The following is a 20,464-nucleotide window of genomic DNA, read 5'->3' as shown; positions in this document are numbered from 1 at the left end:
AAGGTATATCCATAAATTAAATCTATTTTCTAATCTACTACTCTCTCAGGGGGTAAACCATCAGGCAAATCAGACAAAAAAACATCTTTAAATTCAAACATTAAATCATTGAAAGAAGATTTATACTTTTTAGCATTATCAAAAATAATATTACTTCTTTCTGATGCAGAAGACATAAAATCACCAATAAAAGTAAGTTCACAGAGATATACCTCGCATTCTTCTTGGTGTAGTAGTAGTCATTCCAATATCATCGAACAAATAAGAGGAGAGTTGGGCACATCATGTTCTCTTTGAATATGAAAGACTCTACCCTCTTTTTTAAACATAATTAAGTTATTAAGATAACTCCATTGTAAGCTATGCCCAAGATTATACAACCACTCTCGATCAAGTACAACATCTGTTCGATCGAGATGCATGATTTGAAAATCGAAGGCATCCTGATAGCCTTGAATATCCACCTCTACACCATGTATCATGGTGTCCCAAACTTTTTTATCACTGCCCTTTGCCAAAGAGACCACATATTTATGGACACTTGAACTCTCAGGCAATTTTAATTTCTTAACTAACCAGTTGGCAGGAGTTCAAGAAATTATGTGTTGCACTATCATCGACCATCACTCTTACCCTTTGTCCCTTTATTTTTCCATGCATTCTCATTAAATCATGAGGACCAAAGATAGGCTGCCCCGATGATAGACAGCACATGTGGGTGCTATCCTCATGATAGACCTCTACCTCAGTGTACTTTTCAATACCATTAACAGCTGCACTGCATGTACTTGTTTTTGTGGAGGTCTATTCGGGGCTTTAGCTCCCGCTTGTTTGTTTTTAGGGCAGTTCCAAGCAGCATGGTCTGTGCCCAAACATTTGCAGCAAAGATTTCATGTCTAGTCCTTTCATAATCCCTTTCTTCAAGAGAGGATAATTTTGTGTTTGAAGTTTCTTAGGTGGTGCCTGAGGAACCTCCTTAAAGTGCCCCTTTCTTTTCAAATTGGAAAATAACTTGTTCGTTCTGAAGTTCCAACTTTGGATTTCCCTGTCGTATCGTCATATATTTAGGCATACTTAATTGCTTCCTCAAAGGTTTTGGGAGAATTTCTTTTCACCTCACCCTTATGTCTTTGAGACCTCTCGCGAAACCTCTTATCTTCTAAAATAAATCAATTCCTTTCAGCTTAAGGACTGCCTCCCTATAGCTCGCTATGTACTAGACTAGAGTGTTTTTACCCATCATGCATTTGTCCCAAGACTCTAATGCTCTTTCTAATTCATTTTCTGGTAAAAACTCTTTTAAGAAGGCTTGTTCAAACTTAACCCAATACCTAGGAATTCCATCATTTTCTATGAGGCTCATCCACCATTTATAGGCCTTGTTTCCAAGGGAAAGACTTACTTCCATGACTTGATTTTCAGGAGGAATATTCTTGAGTAGATGGATTTGTAGGAGGAATATTCTTGCGTAGATAGAAGTCTTGCCACTTTTGCAAGAACGTATTAATCGCATCTTTATTGCGCTCTTTTTCTTCCCCATTGAAAATTGGCGGTTTAAAGTCCTTAAGAATGTTTCTCTAAGTCGAGAGGTGGACCTCTCAACTTGATTAGGAGAAATCGGTGATTTTTCTGTAGGAGTTACCGATTGAGAATCGACTAACTTAGTTATGGCTTCAGCTAGGATTTTCAATGTATCACTAATAGTTCCTAACTGTCTTTCCATATTTTGCATTCGAGTTTCAAGTTTAGTGAATTCCATATACGGAATTCCATAATCACCGTAGTCTATGTCCTCCATTTCCATGTTATTCTCATGAGTTTCATTTTGTACCTCCTCATGTATTTCCTCTACAACTATGGCTTTTCCTTTTCTAGCCCTTTCCTCGCTCTTCCTAACTATTTCATCTCTTTCTGGAGTTGACATTTTCAAATGCGAATTTTCCATATTTTGATAAAGCAGAACGCTTTATAGAGAGAGAAATATGATTGCCACTTCCTTGGAATTTGCTCGATGGGCTTGGATTCGTCTTCACACTTTCTTCGATCCACGACCCTTTCGCTCCCGCTTCTTCCGTTTCCGTGATCTCAAAGCAATTATGACAAGGCTAGAGATATTTGAAGATAGAAAAAGACCTTTAGAAGGTGGAAAGAAGTGCTATAAGAAAATGTAGCCTTTAAGACTTTGGAGAGAAGAGGGGTGAAAAAGGACCCTAAGACCTTTGGAAAGAGAGGGGGTTCAAACTTTGGAGGGGGGTATAAATGATGTGCTGACATGGCCTTTACAAAGGTCTAAAGACCTTAGATGATGTGGCTTCTCTTCTTCTGTGCATTTCTATGCATTTTACGTCAAGCTTGACTGCTTCTTCACGTCGCGGTTTCCTATGTCTTGTGACGCAGCCCATTCATCCACTCCTCTGTAGTCATATGGCTTTTGTCTTCATGCATTGCATCTTCTTCATCTGCACGCAGAGTTCTTTGTCTTCTTAGTCTTACGAGGAGTTCAAGAGTACAGCGACATGAAGGTCGAAAGCATAAAAAAAGGCTTAACGAGTAGCATATCACAATTTGGGTATCGAGTAGTCGCTCTCTTGGTGCACTATCTTTTGTTGCTTCTCTGGCACTAGCCCAAAAACCCGCGTCATATTCCCTATGGAGCAGTCATAGCAGCAGGCTTCGCTCACCGTCGCCTCCTAATACCAATGTTACACCAACTCTTTTTTGCACGTCGAGCTACTTCTCTTCAGTTACCGTCTGCACGACAAAGGCGTTTCATCACTGTGTATAAATAATGGTTCACTTTCAATAGCGTTGCAACCATGAAGTCGGCGTTGCAGCCATGTGCTTTCCCAACAACCATCTGAGGGATGAATGAACCTGTAGATTCCCACAACTCTCACGATACTAAATCCGCTACCAACCAGCAAACCTTCGGCGTGTGCACTTCTACAAACTACACTATGATCATCGAACGCCCCTATAATTCTACATTGCATGGCTCTGATACCAATGTCACAACTCCGACCACAAAGGAGGGCTCTGCTCCATTAGCCACCCTACCACGGATTTTGACATGAGCCTGCTTGCCCCTACTCTGGTCTTCTTGTATGGACTTCCTTCAAGCTCCCTGTGGAATCCTCCCTCCAAGCCCAGCACTTGCCACTTGTAACTACCTTAGTGCCATGTATCCATAATGGACCTTAATGTTTCTATGCCCCCCTCCGGGCCTTCACATTGCACTCCATACTATTGCAAGTGCTGTCGAGCCCTCTCGTTTCCCACTTCACCATAATCGATCCTAAGACTTTCGTGATTATGGCTGACGTAACACCTCCACATGAACAGGTTTATCCTATCCTCTCCTCGCGGGCATACCCACAATAAACTCTCACTATGAGATGCCAAACTTTAACACCCTCCCTGTGGCTCATGGAGAGCACAATGATCTAAAGAAGCAAGCCGATGAAGATGCAACCATGGACCCTCCAGTAGCACGTCTATTGGATTCACCTCTATGAAAGCACCTGATAGCCTAGATCCTCAAAGCAAAATGCCTCGTCAAACAGCAAATGAGATGAGTTTGGCTTTGTTTTCACATGCTAGTCTACACTAGTTCCATGTGTGGAATGATGAGCTTGTGGGAACACACTAGGCCCAATATTCCTTGGAACACATCACGTCTAGGAACCTCGTAACAATGAACTCCAGAACGCAATGTGTTCATAGTCTCTGCGACGTCAAGCAATGAGCTCCGAACACAAATTGTGTCTATGCCCATAGGAAGCTCCTCCAAACAGCTCTGTTCTGCAAGTTGCCTTTGTTCTTAGTTTCAAAGCACCCTGCAGTAGCACTCAACCAACGATCAGCTCCCTCGAGGTGCCCTCAGATCTACATGGCAAAGCCTTCACTGCATCAACTCCTTGGTCCCTCATCAACAACTGTGGGAGAATGCTCCAAGAGAAGCCCAATGTGAGACACACAGAGTCGAGAAGGGGGGGTATATAAATAGTCCCCAACCAACCTGATCGACCACCAGAGGCTGGCCATGTGAGTCAGGTCAGGTAGCCCGACCTAGTTGTGAGCCCAAACTGGGCCCCAACTCAACCCTACTAGCTAGTCTGGATTGCCACCACAGCCAACGCCTCCACATGAACAGGATTATCTTATCCTCTCCGGGCAGGCACACCCACAATAAAGCACTCTCTCACTATGAGATGCCAAACAAGAACTAGAGCTCATCTAGTGCCAGCTCTAGTCTAACTCTGGGTTGTCACCAAACCCCAGTTAGACTACGCTTTTTATCCCTAGATCAAACTAGATCCTGAACATGTCCCCGGTCCTAGCCCAAAGCCTTGCTCTTACAAGGCCAGACTAACGGTCCTTCGCCTTGAGGGTTAATTACCTTAGCTAATACCTATTATATCTAGGTTAATATATAACCTTGTGATAGGTACAAGTTAATTGTGGTTAGCTCAAATGTAACAGACACCACCACCTCATCTTCACTCTGTTGCTCTAACATATCGATACTCGTGGTAAGCCTGCCAAAGCGAGACATCATCATACACTCATTGGTCCTAGTCATGGAAAGGCTATGTAAGGTAGAGGACAATTGTGGTGTCCTGCTTCCACCCCTAAGTTGCTCCTCACAATCTCAAGGGAAAAATTTTTCATGCTTTAAACCAAAGTAATGTGTATGAGGCTTGCCTTTTCTCTCACTAGCTATGCCCATGCTATTTGCGGAGTGCAAAAGCGTGTATGCTAGAGAGAGAGAGAGAGAGAGAGATGATATGATATAATATGATTATATTATAGGATCTATGAAACTAGTGACCACTATCAAAATGACAGTGGTTCATTTCATTCAAAACTTTGAGAAAACTGTATATATCACTTGACTTGCTATGCTGCAAAAGCATGCATTTAGCTCACTGCTGCCCCTTGTCAGAGACTTTGTTGTTGCGGTGTCCTAGGATTTTCTATGTAGGCTCCTAGCTGCTGGGCCGACATCCCCAAGAGGGTTTTTAAGATGGTGGCATTGCTGCTACATTTTTCCTTGATGTGTGCATACACTCGGCAAGGGAGGAGCATATGTTCCTCATTTTCGATCTCCCTTGAGGGACAAATTCTACAAAGTCTTGCATTCCAAGGGGTTGGGTTCTGTGTCTTGTCCACCTGCCCTTTTCCACCTCCAGTTCATGAGAGCTGCTCCTTGCTTCATAGATAAAATGCCGTTTGTACCATGATATGTCCTTCCCGAGATAGTCTTCCAATTCAAACTTGTCAATTGGGTTGAAATCTCGTTTGTAGTCGTCCATTTTCGGATCTAGGTCTTGCCAAATTTTCTGTAGCATTTTCAGCATGACCAGATTTTTTATTTCTTCTCCATCCTTTGGGATATAAGCAGGCCGAGTACGTTCATGAACTAAGTACTCCTTGAAAAGGGTGTGGCCCTTCATAAGGAAGTGTATATTAGATTCGGTTTAGACAGAAGTGTCCTCTTCAAGAAGATTGTACCTTGCATTGAGTTGTAGCTCTTGTAAGAGTTGTGCTTCATGGGAAGTCTCCCGTCTTGCAAGGCATCTCCATGAGTGTTTGCATGTCGCCTTGGGCTTCAATTTCCTCGTGTTAAGTGCCTACACAACTAACCCTAGCAAGGTTAGGGGGTCCTCTAGGATCAAGGGAAGCAAGCTAACGTGGGGCTAGAGGACTCAAACACTAGCAAAAAGCAATGGCATAATTTTAGCAAGGGCACTTTCCATAAACAGGATCTTCTATATACAGAGTGGCCCAAGCTATTGTGAGTTCATTCAAAGTATAGGTTATAGTGGTATGGGACACCATGTGGGAGTCTGATCTCCAAGCCCCTTGCTTGGGTTTATCCTTTTGTTTTGATGATTGCTGTTTTGGATAAGATCCTAGAGGGGACTTCACATCTTGGAACATGATGTCTTTGATGAACATTATCTCCTTGGTGGTTACGTTTAGAGTTGTTGGTACCCTTTCCACTATACGTTTCTCCGTGAAGATACACTTGAGGTGGCACCGAATACATAAAGGGGTGTGAAAGAGTTATCCATGAGATATCTAGTGCGTGTAATTGCCTACATTGAAAGCCAGCTCTCAAAACACTACATTGGATACCACATTGGATGAAGTGTGTAACCCTTCAAGAGTAGACTTCCTTGCTAGGAGAACATCAATCTCCGAAGTAGCCCTTAGCTCCCCTTTATCGTCACCACTTGCATCAGCATTGTATGTCTTCGCATTGTTATCGCCCTATTACATCTTCATCCATAGCCTTCCTTCAACGATCATCGCTCCGAGCTCCTCAAAATTGATCTGGCTCTTATCAATAGTAATTGCCTTGACAAATCCCTCATAGCTATGGGGAAGCTTGTTTAGCACGTTGCACAAAGCTCTCAAAGCCTTCGTATCAAGATCTTCACCTATGGAAGCCAACCGATCTCAGATCGTGATCTTAGAACCTCTCCCTTGCCCATCTTGAGAGAGAACCTCTAATACCTAGAGATCCAAGGTCCTTAATCAAGTTGTTAGTCTTGTATCAATCTTTAATGCATCATGAGCATGAATTGACTCCATATTCATGTTGTTGGGGACAAGGCTAATGGGGTCCGCTTGCCTCTTTCAAGAGGCATAGAATCTAAGTGAGGTGGGTCTAAGTTTCTCTCTCTTTTAAGCGAACCTACTTAGGAGTGATGCATATAAAGAAACTCCAAAATAGAAGAAGAAGACGGAGGAGATACGACACAAAATGCTGGTGAAGATGACGCCTGGCTAAACATGTAGACGACGGCGGTTATGGATGTTGGAGGCGTTAGGCAAAAGCATGGGAGGGTAACGCGCGTGCGCGCAACCATTGTCTGCGAAGACCATGAACAGATCAAAAGAATGAAGTGGGTTCGTGAGAGACTCACCTCTTAGTGCATTGGGCGATGGCAGCGTTGTTGCTGGTGGGCAGAGCCATGGTGGGCTTGGTGGGTGCAGCACTTGCCGAGGCCCTCTCCTTCTCATCATCAGACATCACTGTGAGCTTGGGTCCTGTCCCAACAATTTCATCTACCTTCTTGAACCATGGCCAGTAGCTCACTGTCATCCCATTGGCTGCTGTCCCTCTATTCTTCTCAGTCTTGTATCGCTTCTTCAAAGAATCCACTTTGTTCTTGCACTGATCCACAGTCTTCATCGGTTTGTGCCCATCCGATCTCTCGCTCACCATCGCTGCCACCTCCTCCCAGTCATTCCCGCGCAGATTGCCCCTGTTTAATTGCAGGTATTTATCCGTGTAAGCATCCAGAAGGCAAGAAATGGCCCCGTCGCTCCATTCTTCCCTGTCTTTCTTGTTCCCATCACCCCCTGCATTGCTCTTACCCTTCTTAAAATACGTTCCACCATCGCTCGTTTCGTCCCGATCTTTTCTCTTGCTTCCTGTGCTTCGATCAGACCGCCTATGAAGGCGCCCTCCATTGATTCCGTCCATTAGATTATGTGATTGCATTGCCAAAATTCTGCCATCTAACCCCTCTAAGCTCTTGCTTCCGTGAAGCACCTCCAGGGCTTTGCTGTGCAATCTGTGGTCCGCCTCCAGGCCCCCCGGATGCCCTCCACAGAAATCTTGATCTCCGCTGTAGTCGTCCCCGGCATCACCGGCACTGTACGGCTTCTGCGAAGACTCTGCTTCGTCGCTGTGTGTTCGACCGTCGTGCCTGACTATGTCCGGCCTTCCGCAGGGGGCAAGGGCAGAGTAGAGTATGAAGTCTTCATCGCTAGCCATTAGGTCCACAACGGATTCCAGATGCAGACTCAGAAGCTTAGGGAGTGCAGGGAGGGAAAGGGGCAGGGATTCATACTCGGAGACGCCACTAGAGCGAGGAGCTGATAGATCCAGAGGCAATTACGTGCAGGGGAGGCGAGAACACTGGAAAAACGGCATGGGGATGGAGGGGGAGCTAGGATGGGCCAAAAGAAACGATGCTGGGGTGGAAAGAAGCGCAAGAAGCATACATGGGGACCTGAGGAGGTGGGAAGACGATGGCATGAAGGAGGAAGGATGGAAAATCGAAGGCAAGGGGAGATTGGATGGCTATGGCGATGCTGCTGTGCACAGCTCCGGCTCTGCGTGCCGCCGTCAGTCAAAGTTAAGCGGAAGGGCACGGCCGCTTAACGTCGGCGTCTCTTCACAACAATCATCATTTAGCCCAAACCCTGCTTAGTGAAATCTTAATTTGCTCCATCATAAACCATAAGCCAACCCAAACTTAACCCAACCCAGGGTTGTAGCATTACCCCCACGTTAACAATACCGAGTCCTTCTTCACACTGTATAAAACATATTTCCTTGCAAACAAAGAAAGATTGGGTGGAGAAAGAGCAACGGGGCAGATCAAAACAATAGGCATTGTCATGATCATGAATGTGCTTGACACTTTAAAAGGTCCATATTTGTGTGGTTGTACCTTGATATGACCACTATCCTTTAGCCTCTCCGCGAGCAGATGCAAATAGACCATGTCTCCCTCTGCAATAGTGTTTGAATCTAGCTTGAGGAGAATGTGCATAACTTCATGGTATTAATCAGTGAATTTGCTACTCTATCAGACGCTAAGTCAACAGTGATAAATCTAATGCTGTGTGGCTGCCTTGGGATGAAAACTAGCCAATGTCCTATTTAGTTGGATTCCCCAATGCCAAATCTTCAAATACCTTGGCTATCCTTTTGGAGTTTCTCTCAAGAGTAAGTTTGAGTGGGCTTCCAAAGATCATAGCAAAACTTGATAAATGGTAGGGAAGAATGCTTTCTTTAGCAGGTAGGATTACAGTGGCTAAGCATGCTTTGGAGTCTTTGTCGGTATACGTGCTATCCCATTTTGCCTTTCTCGAATGCGTGTCTCCGAAAGGTTGATAGTAGCATTTCCAGTTTTGTATGGGAGGGTAGATGGCATGCCTTCAATTGGGACTTAGCTGTGACACCCAAGAAATTCGAGGGATTGGGTTTGGTGAGAATGAAAACTAAAAATGAAGCTTTGTGTTCGAAGTGGTTGCTCTTAGTTGCAGGGGAGATGCCGTGGGCTAAGATTGCAAGGGAGCTAATATGCCTTAATGCTCCAAAGGGAATCTGTTATCCGTGATAGGATGCCATGCTATCAAAGATGCCTAGAAGGATTTTGCAATCTAAATTTATGGCTAGAGTGATACAGATATGGAAAAGCAAAGTTAAAGGATGTTGTTGGGGAGGCCTCAGATCCCTAAATGGAGATGTCTCCTTGGGTGGGTCTATTTGGCTTACAGACTGCACCTTTAATGAGGGCAGCCCCACACAAATTTTTAGCCATGGTTGTATGGATGCTTAGAAAGGGCTTGAGGACTTTTATGGAGACCTAGGATCCAAGAGGGCACACGTGGTTGGATTTATGTAGTATTAAACAAACATTTTCTTTATCTAATCTTGAATGTGAAATGGTGAGATCTCTTTTGGAGAGGATCAAAGAAGAGTGACCCACCAACCACATCTTTAAATAAGATTCTAGATACAGAGGCTTTTATGGAAGACGGGCAAGCCTTTTTCAAAGATGAGCTTAAAAGATTTCAATCACAAGACCTCGTTACAGGGTTCTATAGTGGCACGAGATCAATGGAAAGTCTATGCCCCTCTAGGCTTCGAGTGGTCGTGCACCTCGCAGCGATCGATTGTTGGATGATTCCACTGACTAGAAGGCTACCCCTTCATTCAAAATCAAATTGCTACTGTGGATGGTACTTGTAATGAAACCCAAAGGTTTCCCCCTTATGCCTGTTTTGCAATAGATGCAAAGAAATGGACTATCATTTGTTATGGGATTGTGTATTGGCTCATGAACTATGGAGGGGTGTAGTTTCAAGATTCAAATCTGTTCAAGTCTTCTTTAATCCTAGATGGAAGGTGGTACTGTTCAAGATTATGTTTTGTTCAAGTCTTCTTTAATCCCAGATGGAAGGTGACTGCTAGGAGACAAAAATGGAATGAACGATGCCTTGTACACATTGTGGCAACAGTCAGAGGCTTGGTTATTATGTAGATTTGGACATTCACAAACAAGATGGTTTTTAAGAGGTTACCTATTTCAAGAATGGCTGTTGAGGAGTTCATGGTGCATTTCAAGAGGACAGTTCAGTCTAATGGAAGTAGAAATGAGGCTCTGAGAATGATAAGCAAGGTTTGGGAGGAGTTATCTTTTGCCTTTGTACATGAAAGCTACACTTTTATCTTTCTTTGTACGGCTTTCTTACTTTTATAGTAATAATATTTTGTCCACTTTTCAGCAAAAAAATAATAATTTGTCTTTGGTGATGTCTTTGGCTACCTTGCAAGAGCAAACTTTGAATTGAGGGCCTCATAAGGCCAAATCCATAGGCAAAGCTAACATGACTAGAAACCATGGCAATCTTTTACAATATCCGTATTATCTAACTTGAAAGAATCCAATATATTGCATATGGGTACATTACATAGCCCCAAATGCATGCATTAATCAATGCTTGCTTTAGTTACATGCATGTTTCATTGTTTTACATGTGCTATGATAAGTAATAATCTTGTATGTTTTAAAAGCATGAATGAGATTAAAAGCATGCACTCATAAGGGATGAAGAAACTACAAGGAGGCCTTGGCTTGCTGGATGTGGGATTGAAAAATGCATCATTAATGGGAAGTGGTTACCACGACTACTTTAGTATTCCTCTCCCTTAGTTGACAACGATAAGTGGTACATTGAGCATGAGTAGGGTGTAGGAGTGGAGTCATGGATTGGTCTCATGTCATATGATTTTCTATTCTCTAAACTTACTTTAGGAATTAGGGGCTCAAATCTCATTGCGGGCTTAGTCACACCTTGGAAAGCCTATGTGACTCACCTTGTTTGGAAAGGTTAGGGGGGCCTCAGGGGGGATGGCTCTTTTTAAGAAAGGTTAGGGGGGTCTCAAGGGGCATGTCTCTTTTTAAGAAAGGTGTTCAATCTTCGTCACACATATGGGATGCCTCCAAAGGGGATTGGCTATAGTTGATGGTAATTCGGGAGAGTTCTCCTTGAATGAGAGAGAAGTGTCAGTACTTCGGATAGTTTTGGGGAGAATCCCAAATTATTGGCCATCGAATTGCCTTGAATCTAGGGATTGGAGGGTCAAACAATGGGTCTTTGGTAGGATTGCCTAAGAAAAATGACAACCAAAGCTTTATACTAGGGGCTACTAGTGACACAACCCCTATTTCATGACTTGAACAAGAAATGGTCCCTATGCCATTATATAGGACCGTGGAGGGCCAAATGCAAAGAAATTTGACAAGGCTATAGGGTTGGTTGGTGTAGCTTTTTGCTTTGGAAAATCCTTCATGAGTGGCTCCTAGTCTTGGTGAGACTAGCCGAGACCTTTTAGGTCAATCCAACATGTCCTCTATACAAGAAGTTAATAGAGCTTGTCCTTGTAGAGATACTCAAGCACATCCTTTGGAAATGTCCAAGAACTCAAGGCAGAGTGGAGGATGCAACTCGACAAGTGGGTCTTATACCCCGATTCTACTTGGGCTCCAACTGGAAAACTACCTTGCAAGCAGATGTTGTTAATGCACTCTTGTTGGTTAGGAATCAAGTGATATTTTGTCATGGTGTGAGCTTGGGCTATAAGGATTCTATTATTCTAGGTTTGGTTTAAACAAGTATATTGGATTTGGGTTGGATTGTAAAGTAAACAAGACTCTCTCACACTATAGTACCTGGTACATATAGGTAGAACCATTTTGGCATAACATAAACCATGTTTGGTGATCTTTATCTTGTTGTTTAATCATAGACCATGGGCTACAGGCCTATTTGAGTTGGCCACATTCTATATCTAGGTCTATTGGGGGTTTACGTTCCCATAATATAGGCCGTCCTTTTTCACAAAAAAATCTAGTTTAAGTCACCTCATCAAAGAATCACTGAAACCAAAAGGGAGATATTTCCACACAATAATCACCACTTGACTTAATTGGAGAAGAAGAACACAATCACACCACGATAGCAACGGTAGACTAGGTACAATCCACCCCCCCTAGATGTGTGGTTCATGCTTCCTCATCTAGAGTATTTATAATATTTCATGAAAGCACAAGGAGCCAAAATTATCCCTCTTCCAAAATAAGGGATTTGCTTTACATAGCCTTTTTGGGCCCAAAATGGATTTATGTCCTCTCTGAAACACTAGTGACATCATTGTTAACATGGAATCACCCACAATACCGACCATCTAGCATGGCAAAACGGAAGCTAGTCACGCGTCCCCAACTTACCACACAAAGCATCCACTAGGACCCCTGCCACGTCGGGTGCGCTCCTATGGAATACTTTGCCATAGTCACACTTGACTAATATAAAGTAATATCCAAAGCAAGATATACCAAAATATAATTTTCGTAACATCCCTGTTGCTTGGATTGCAATTGACCTCAGTTGCGTGTTTGATTATAGGAACTGATAGTTCTAAAGGGGATAAAAGCGGTATCCATCATTGCATGATATAGTCCAACATAGGATTCCAATTATTATTCTCTAATTTGTTCCATATATCTGAAAAGTCTGGATCCTCTTCATAAGAATTCTTCATACTTTCGAAAGTCTAGGTCTCTACAGCAATGAGGTGGTTAATACTTGGCTTTTTGCTAAGAGCATCAGCAACTACATTCTCTTTTCCAAGATGATACTCAATCATGGGCTAAAAACTTTGCGTAAATGATGCCCACTTGATGTCCCTATCGGATATTAGTGGTGGCTAAGTCAACAAATGCTTGATACTTTGTAAGGCATGCACAACAGCGGCAGTTAATTCTTTATCATATGTTCTTTAATTACATTCTATTGGTTTTAATTTTTGGCTCTCATATGCTATAGGATGTCCATCTTGCATAAGCATGGCTTCAATCCCATATCCACTAGCATCGATTACAACTACAAAGAATGGTCTAGAGAAATCGGTTAGTTGCAACACAGGAGCTTGCGTGAGAGCTTCTTTCAAAGCTGCAAAGGATTTATTTTGATGCTCGATCCATAAGAAATGTTTAGCTTTCCTAAGAAGGTCTGTCAATGGATGTGGAATGAATGCAAAATTCTTGACAAACTTCCTATAGAAGCTACATAATCCCAAAAACCCATCAGCGGATACTATACGACCCAAACACTCTATTTGATCTTGGAAGAAACTACTCTTTTCAGGATTTATGTACAAATTAATTTCTTTTAAAAGTGAAAAGACTAACTTTAGATGTTCCTTATGCTCCTCAATGTCCTTGCTAAACACCAAAATATCATCAAAGAATACTACCACACAATCTTGGTGTTTAAGAAAGATTTGATTCATCATTCTACTAAAAGTAGCTGGAGCATTAGTTAGTCCAAAAGACATAACTAGGAATTCATAATGTCCCACTTGAATTCTAAAGGTAGTCTTGTATTTATCCTCTTCTACCAGACGGACTTGATGATAGCCAGATTTAAGATCAATCTTATGAAACCTTGGCCCCTTTCAATTTGTCTAAAAGATCATCAATTCTAGGGATTGGGTATATGTTCTTCACTATGATTTTGTTTAGTGCATGCTGCACGGTAGTCTATGCACATTCAATAGGTTCCATTCTTCTTTTTTACCACCAATAAGATAGGTGCTCCATAAGGAGAACTACTGGGTCTTATTAATCCTCTCTGTATTAGTTCCTCCACTTGCTTTTGAATTTCTTTTTATTCTAGCTAGTTGACTCTAAGAAGCCTTGCAAGGTGGAGTATTGCTCGATAGTATTTCTATCCTAGTATGATCTTCAGGTCGAGAACATGGTAATTCAGGTGGTAAATCCTCTAAGAAACAATCAAAAATTTGAGAAAGAAGCTTTTGGTGTGTAGGCTTAGTGTTTGGCTAAGTAGTGGTTACCGTATTCACCAAAATCAAATATGTTTTCTCCCGTTTCCTAATTGCTCTCTTGGCTTGTGTATGGTTGAGTAAAGGATTGATTTCCATTTTAATAGATCTCTTCATACATATTTCTTATTTGTGCTTCTCAATCCACATCTGATGTGAGTCATATTCTATCTTAAGATTATATTGATGTCTCCATGGCATTCCTAAGATGACATCAACTCCTTGTAGGGATGCCACTAGGAAGTCTCTTCTATCCTTGTAAGATTTGATTGAAATTTCTAGATACTTGACTTCTCTAGTGCAATTATACTTTGTCTTGGTGAAAGTAGGTTTAATTTATAGTGAGATGGGAATGACTCTAGGTTTAAAAGCTCTTTCCGAAATGAATCATGTGTACTACCATCATCATGTAGAATTACAAAAACTTCACTATTAATGAAACCTTTCATTTTAAGAAGAGCATGATAATTATACTTACCTCCACCTTCAAAGTGGCTTGGAGTTGTGTCTCCCTCTTGCTTAATTGCTTTGTTCTCGATCATATGCACTTTTGTCGTTGGAGTCTTCTTTCTTTCTAGACATTCAATTGCTATATGTCCCACCTTGTTGCACTTGAAGCACCTTATTTCTGTCTTTTGAAAATTTCTGCCATTCGGCTTCAAAGAAGAATCTATCTCCTGTGGAACAAAACTAGATTTAGATTTAAAGAAAGGTTTTTTATCAAACCTCCTCTTCTTATGGAAGGGTACAGGCTGTTCCAAACTCTTCCCTTCTTTTGGGATTCCATTCTTCCTCTCACAATTCATTGTTTGCAAGCAAAATCGTAGAGTTCAATTGAGGAGGATGGAATATATATCTCGGCTCTGAATTTAGATTTTAGACCTGCTATATACTTTCTTTGTTAATCTTGCTCACTCACTTCCTCTAAGGATTGTAATTGCAGAAAAGCAAAGGCGGGCCCCACCTCAACCTCAACTTCAACCGCTATCTCTACTTCGACTTCAGCCCCCACTCCAATCTCAGTTCTAGTCTCAACTCCCACTATCTCTACTTTGACCTCAGCCCTCGCTTTAGTCTCAGTTCCAATGTCACCTCCCTCTACATCCTCACTTTCGGCTTTAGCTTCCACTTTAGCACTAGTTTCAGCTACTACAGCCTCTACATCCCCAGCTATAGCTACTACAAACACTATTAGTGACATACTCATACCCATGACGTCGGTTGCTTCCATCCCTTCCTCTCCTGTTATAGCTCTCTCACCACTTATGACACCTACTTCTGTAATGTCATACATTGCTATGCATTATGCCTCGACCTTTCTCTCCCCTCTCCCTCTCAGTCAGCCCACACTCCCACATCCTATTAGGCTTGCCTCATCCATTCCACCATCATCTTTGTACCTTCCCCAACTCACCCAGTCACTGCCCAGCTTTCGAACTCATCCCCATACTTTCATGTCTCAGCCATTCCAGTTTCAGCTAGGACACGAGCCAGGCTGACACACTAGAGGCCTGAGAGACCTTGCTCATGGAGATATATAATATCCGTGAGCACAAGATGGAGCTGACATGCTTCGCACAGGAGTAGGTTCGCTTCAACTAGGAGAAAAGTGTGGGTGGAGAAGTAAAGGACATGCCTATTCAATGCAAGGCTATAGTCTATGGGCATAGATACATGTTCAGAAGGCCAGTGTTAGCACATGGCTCCTTGTGCTGTGATTGTGTTCTCTTATCCAATTAAGTTAAGTGGTCATTATTGTGTGGAAAGATCTCCCTTTTGGTTTCAGTGGTATTAGAGATTTGGTGATGCTCTCGTGGAGGAAGAAAAGAAAGTGAGAAGCTCCCTCATGTGGAATTGGAAAAGGACACTTTGGAGAGAGTAGTCTTGGGGAGGACTACTTGAGTCTCGACCCGTGTGTTGTACCAATGACGGCTTACTGCATTGCACCTCCGAATTTTCTCTCTCTACCTATGTGTCGCACGCTATCTTTTCTCCATCCATGGCATGTACAGTCCACTGAGCACTCAACCCGAGTCAATCGCCCTCTTCCAAAATAAGGGATTTTCTTTACATAGCCTCTTTGGGCCCAAAATTGATTTATGTCCTCTCTAAAATGTATTGCTCAAACTTGCAATATTAAAGAAATACAAAATTGGCCTATGGCCATAAAAGATGTGTTGTGCAACACCTCGATCGGTACCCTCGCACTAACTCTAATCCTCGATGTGAGTTCCATTACCTGTACTCAAACCGCCAATTACATTAGTTATTAACAATTGGTTAAACGAATCGTCGAATCAACCGATCCCAACATTACTGCACTCAAAGTACAATAATCAAGCACAACGCCAGCAACACTAGCGACATCAGTATTAACATGGAATCACCCACAATACCAACCATCAAGCATGGCAAAACACAAGCTAGTCAGGCGTCCCCAACTAACCACACAAAGCATCCACTAGGACCCCCACTGCATCTGGAGCGCTCCTATGGAATACTTTGGCATAGTCACACTTGAGTAAAATAAAATAATATCCAAATCAAGACATACCAGAAATATAATTTCTGTAACAATCACAAAGTTCATTGAATGTGGAATACTTATAGCTCTCTAGTAGGCCTTTTAATACAATTAGTTGGGTCGAACTTTGTCACCACAAGATGGTAAGAATGTTATTCTAGGAAAATAATGATATTGAAATAGATCAAGTGATATTTTAAGTTTTGCACATGGACTAGCAATAATGTGGACCATCACACATGCATCACGGAACCCTCCAACTTGCAAAGATATGTACATATACATATATTTCAACATGCACCGATTTTACTCAATGAAACTATCAAGAACCTAGATGAGCTAATGAAAGACAAATGCAAACCAAGAATGTAGTCTTATTACTCAAGAAAGGGATAGGAGGAAAAGAAACCCTCAATGCTAGCTAGTAGTCCATTGTAGGTAGCACAATGTACACGCCAAATGAACTCATTTACTGTACCAAGATCTTGACTTCCTTTTAAACCCTTCTATAGGAGTGAGCGGTCACAAACATAGGTCCTCCAAGGTGAGTGCATACCTCCTTAATAGGTTGCCTCGATATATCTCACCAAACCATAAAATTTAGCCAAAAGTTTTAGGTGAATAATAAGAAGATGCTTTTAGTATGATAAGCCAAGACATATTGCTAAGGATTGCAAGAAGAAGATGGAAAATCAAGGAAAGAAGGAGGGCTAGCAGAAGACAATGGAATCAAGTCGTTGCTCCCAACATCCCTCAGATAGAGCAAAGGGTGACAGTGTCAGGACATGGTGGAATGATCCATGGATTTGGACTATGTGGGAAGATATTAGATGTTGCTCAATCAAAGGACTTGAGGATAAGGTCATGGAAATAACAAAGATAGGGATATGATGGTTTATTTCTGAGAGATGTCTCGCTTGCTTCAATAGCAAGCAACAAACTGAATTTCCAAGGTATGTGATTTTACTTTACTAGAGACTTTAGCAATTTGATTTTGTGGTGATTTTCTATACAAGAGTTCTTAATTGCTAGAAGAATGGAGGGTGAAAATTTTGTGTATGCACAGAGGGGGAGTTCTCACTATGGAGGCATTCAACACTTGCTACAAGATTGCCATATAGCTTGGACTTCGAGGAGCTTGGAACGTCGATTAGTATAGGCAATCAAGAGGCTTCGCTATACTTATCCAATTGCATTATGCTGAAAGAACCAATTGGTAAACCAATTGAAATATTTTGGTGGAGATTGGTGATCCACATGAAAAAATAAGCATGAGTATACCCATTCGAGATAAGGTGGTGTTTTATGGATCAATTCACCAATGGTGTTAATTTTATAGTTAGGTTGAGATAGACTTGGTAAACTTGGTGCTCTGCAAGATTTAGAGTGTTTCCGATTCATAGGGTGACAACTAGGTGGGTTTGCCTAAGTACCTAGATGGGCTGAAGAATGACTTCTTCATGAGGATCGAGATCAACAATGGATGTATGCAACTTGCATTTTGGGATGGTTTGCATGTATGGAGTGACCTGATGGAGCAAAAGGTATGGAGTCAAGGACTGGAATTCAAATATTGTTCTAGAGAGATTCTCCATTCTCCAAGGGAGCCGATGGAGTATTTGCATCGACATGTAGATGTGGGGTCACTATGAGTCTATGAGAGAGGGGTGTTGAAATATTAAGGCCACCTCCCCACTTGTGAGGAGGAAATGGGGGAGGATGACATACAATGTGAGATGGGACAAAGACGATTTGTTCAGGGCTACCATGTGGGTAATAGATTGGCTACCACATGGGTAGTACATAGAAATCCTTATTGTATTAGATTATATATAAGGCCAACCTGAAGATGCAGCACGAGGGGGGGTCAAACACCTAGTTGACAAACCACAAATTCTCATCAATTTGCCCAAAATTCATTGCCAATTAGTAGCCACGTCTATTTGAGAGATTTTAGGGCCAACCTAATGCCAAGGCAGTTGGATATTACAACAAAATTATGCCTTTTAGGAGGCATTCTAAAGTATATGGCCTAGCATTCCAAGGCACTCTAGCCTATAGACCAACGACCTATTACCCACCAGCAACATGGAGGGCATAAGTGCAACAATGTTATAGATCATTACTAAAGGTTAAAAGCAACATAAGAGCTTGAGATCGAATTAGGAGCTCTTATAAGAGCAACAGTCCCACACTTCTTCACGTTGGAGGGACCTTGTCTACAGAGAACCATAAAGTAGAACTTTGTAAAAAGCTACCTTTGAGTAGCTACTGAAGTCTACATAAAAGGTGCATGGCAAAACAAGAGTCATCTACCTCAAAGAGTGTAGAAGACAAAGCCATCTTTGGTATCTTAATCCCTTGATTATTTGTTGAAGGTGTTGATACATTACTGAACAATTTTCGTACTTGGTTTATATGATTATATCTATTTTATTTTGGTTATACATCTAAGTTATCTTCCAAATCAGTGTGTTGCAGTCTTTATCGTTATGTACTTTCCATCATTTTCTTGTGGTAATTCTTTCACTATGAGGGGAATTGGCACATAGCAAGCTGTTATCCCATGTTTTTCTACAAATTGTGCCCTTGCATGGATGAAACTTACACAAAGGTATATGTTCTACTTAATACTCATGCATTTTTGTTAGTTCCTAGCTTGGCCAACCAAAGGTTCAATAGGACAATGGGGTGCACTTGCATGCATGACTAAAGTAATGAAAATGAGGAACCAACATTATTTAGAGAAGCAAGTAAAGTTCCAAGTTTAAATAAGGCGAAGCAATAATGTTCGAAGTTTAAATAAAGCCCTAGGTGCATGCGTAAGGAACCCTGACCGCTTGGTCGAAATATTCAGAGTAAAGAGTTATTGAGTCCAAAAGTTCGAAAGATAGTTTTAGTAAGCTTCCTTGATTTTGTGTTGGGATGTCTATAAGTGCAATGAATTGTCATGTTGAACAGTTTTTATAAGTAGTGGTGCTTGTGTAATGCGAGAGGAAGAATGCGAGAGGGTGAAGACAAATGTGAAATGTCATTGCTCTACAAAATGTGAATTGTCAGTGCACTCCAATTACAATATTGTAATTTGTAACTCTATATAAAATTGGGTGTTGCACTTTTGTCAATTACCTTACTTTAATCATTATTGTATTTAAATGTTGTTGGTATGATTGGAGCGAAGTACTAACGCATATTTTGTAAAAATTATAAGGAGCACTCTTAATTGCACACAACGACACACACTAGTACAATTTGTGTAGTTTTTAGTAGCAGACATCTAAGAAATAGTAATGTTTAGTCTATGCGCAATCCAAACATGAATAGCTTTATCTGCATATGGGCCTATGATGTCTTCTAGATGATAGCTTGAAACGAATGGAACATTTCTTATAGATTTTTCCCATGTGTCTAGTAGCTCTTATTTTTGTGGTGATGAACTCCTTAAATAAGATACTAGTTGGGAAGGGGAGAGAAGAAGTCATCACATGTGGCACTTGGACAGTTGGCTCCTGCATGCATGTGCTCTTCTACTAGCTGTAGGTACGCACCAAGTGCGGTGAGGGTTGCTTCCCCCCACAATGGGGCCTTTCATAAAGGGCTCTAGGCCCCCTAGACTGGCGAACCCATTCTGTACATCCACCCAACTAGCTGAGTCTCTACTAACCTAACCAGATCATGCCTACAAGGCTACATAAGGCCACAGCCCTAGTCCCTTATCTGTGCACCAGGCTGTTGGCTCTTGCTCCATACCTGCTGCAACCACTCTACTCATCTGCACATAACACACCATATGCTAGACCTTTTTGGCCCTACAACAACCCACCATTTTGCCCTTTCACTAGGACCTATAGCAGCACCTGTGTTGTCCTTCACAACATCCACCATGATTACACATTTGCAATAGATCTTCTGCCAATCTGGATGCTCCAGGAAGCCCCACAAATTATTGTCGTACCACCTATACCTACTACTGTACCAAACATCTTATTCTTGTTGTGTGC

General features: G+C 41.9%; 1 protein-coding gene across 2 annotated transcripts in view; it reads right to left on the bottom strand.

The window, feature by feature from the left end:
* Positions 1–8,156, bottom strand: part of LOC147895692 (uncharacterized) — a 29,482-nt gene extending 21,326 nt beyond the window's left edge. For both annotated transcript variants that reach the window (XM_087382511.1, XM_087382512.1), the window contains exon 1: positions 6,936–8,156. In XM_087382511.1, the coding sequence (XP_087238637.1) occupies positions 6,936–7,792 (857 nt within the window). In that variant the 5' untranslated portion in view covers positions 7,793–8,156. The remainder of the gene's footprint in view (positions 1–6,935) is intronic.
* Between the last annotated feature and the right edge of the window lie 12,308 nt (positions 8,157–20,464).

This window comes from Dipteris shenzhenensis, chromosome 12, assembly GCF_047967505.1.
Source record: "Dipteris shenzhenensis isolate YYH24624 ecotype China chromosome 12, Dip_SZ_1.0, whole genome shotgun sequence".
In the NCBI taxonomy this organism is placed as follows: domain Eukaryota; kingdom Viridiplantae; phylum Streptophyta; class Polypodiopsida; order Gleicheniales; family Dipteridaceae; genus Dipteris; species Dipteris shenzhenensis.
This window is presented reverse-complemented; position numbering and strand designations above follow the sequence as displayed.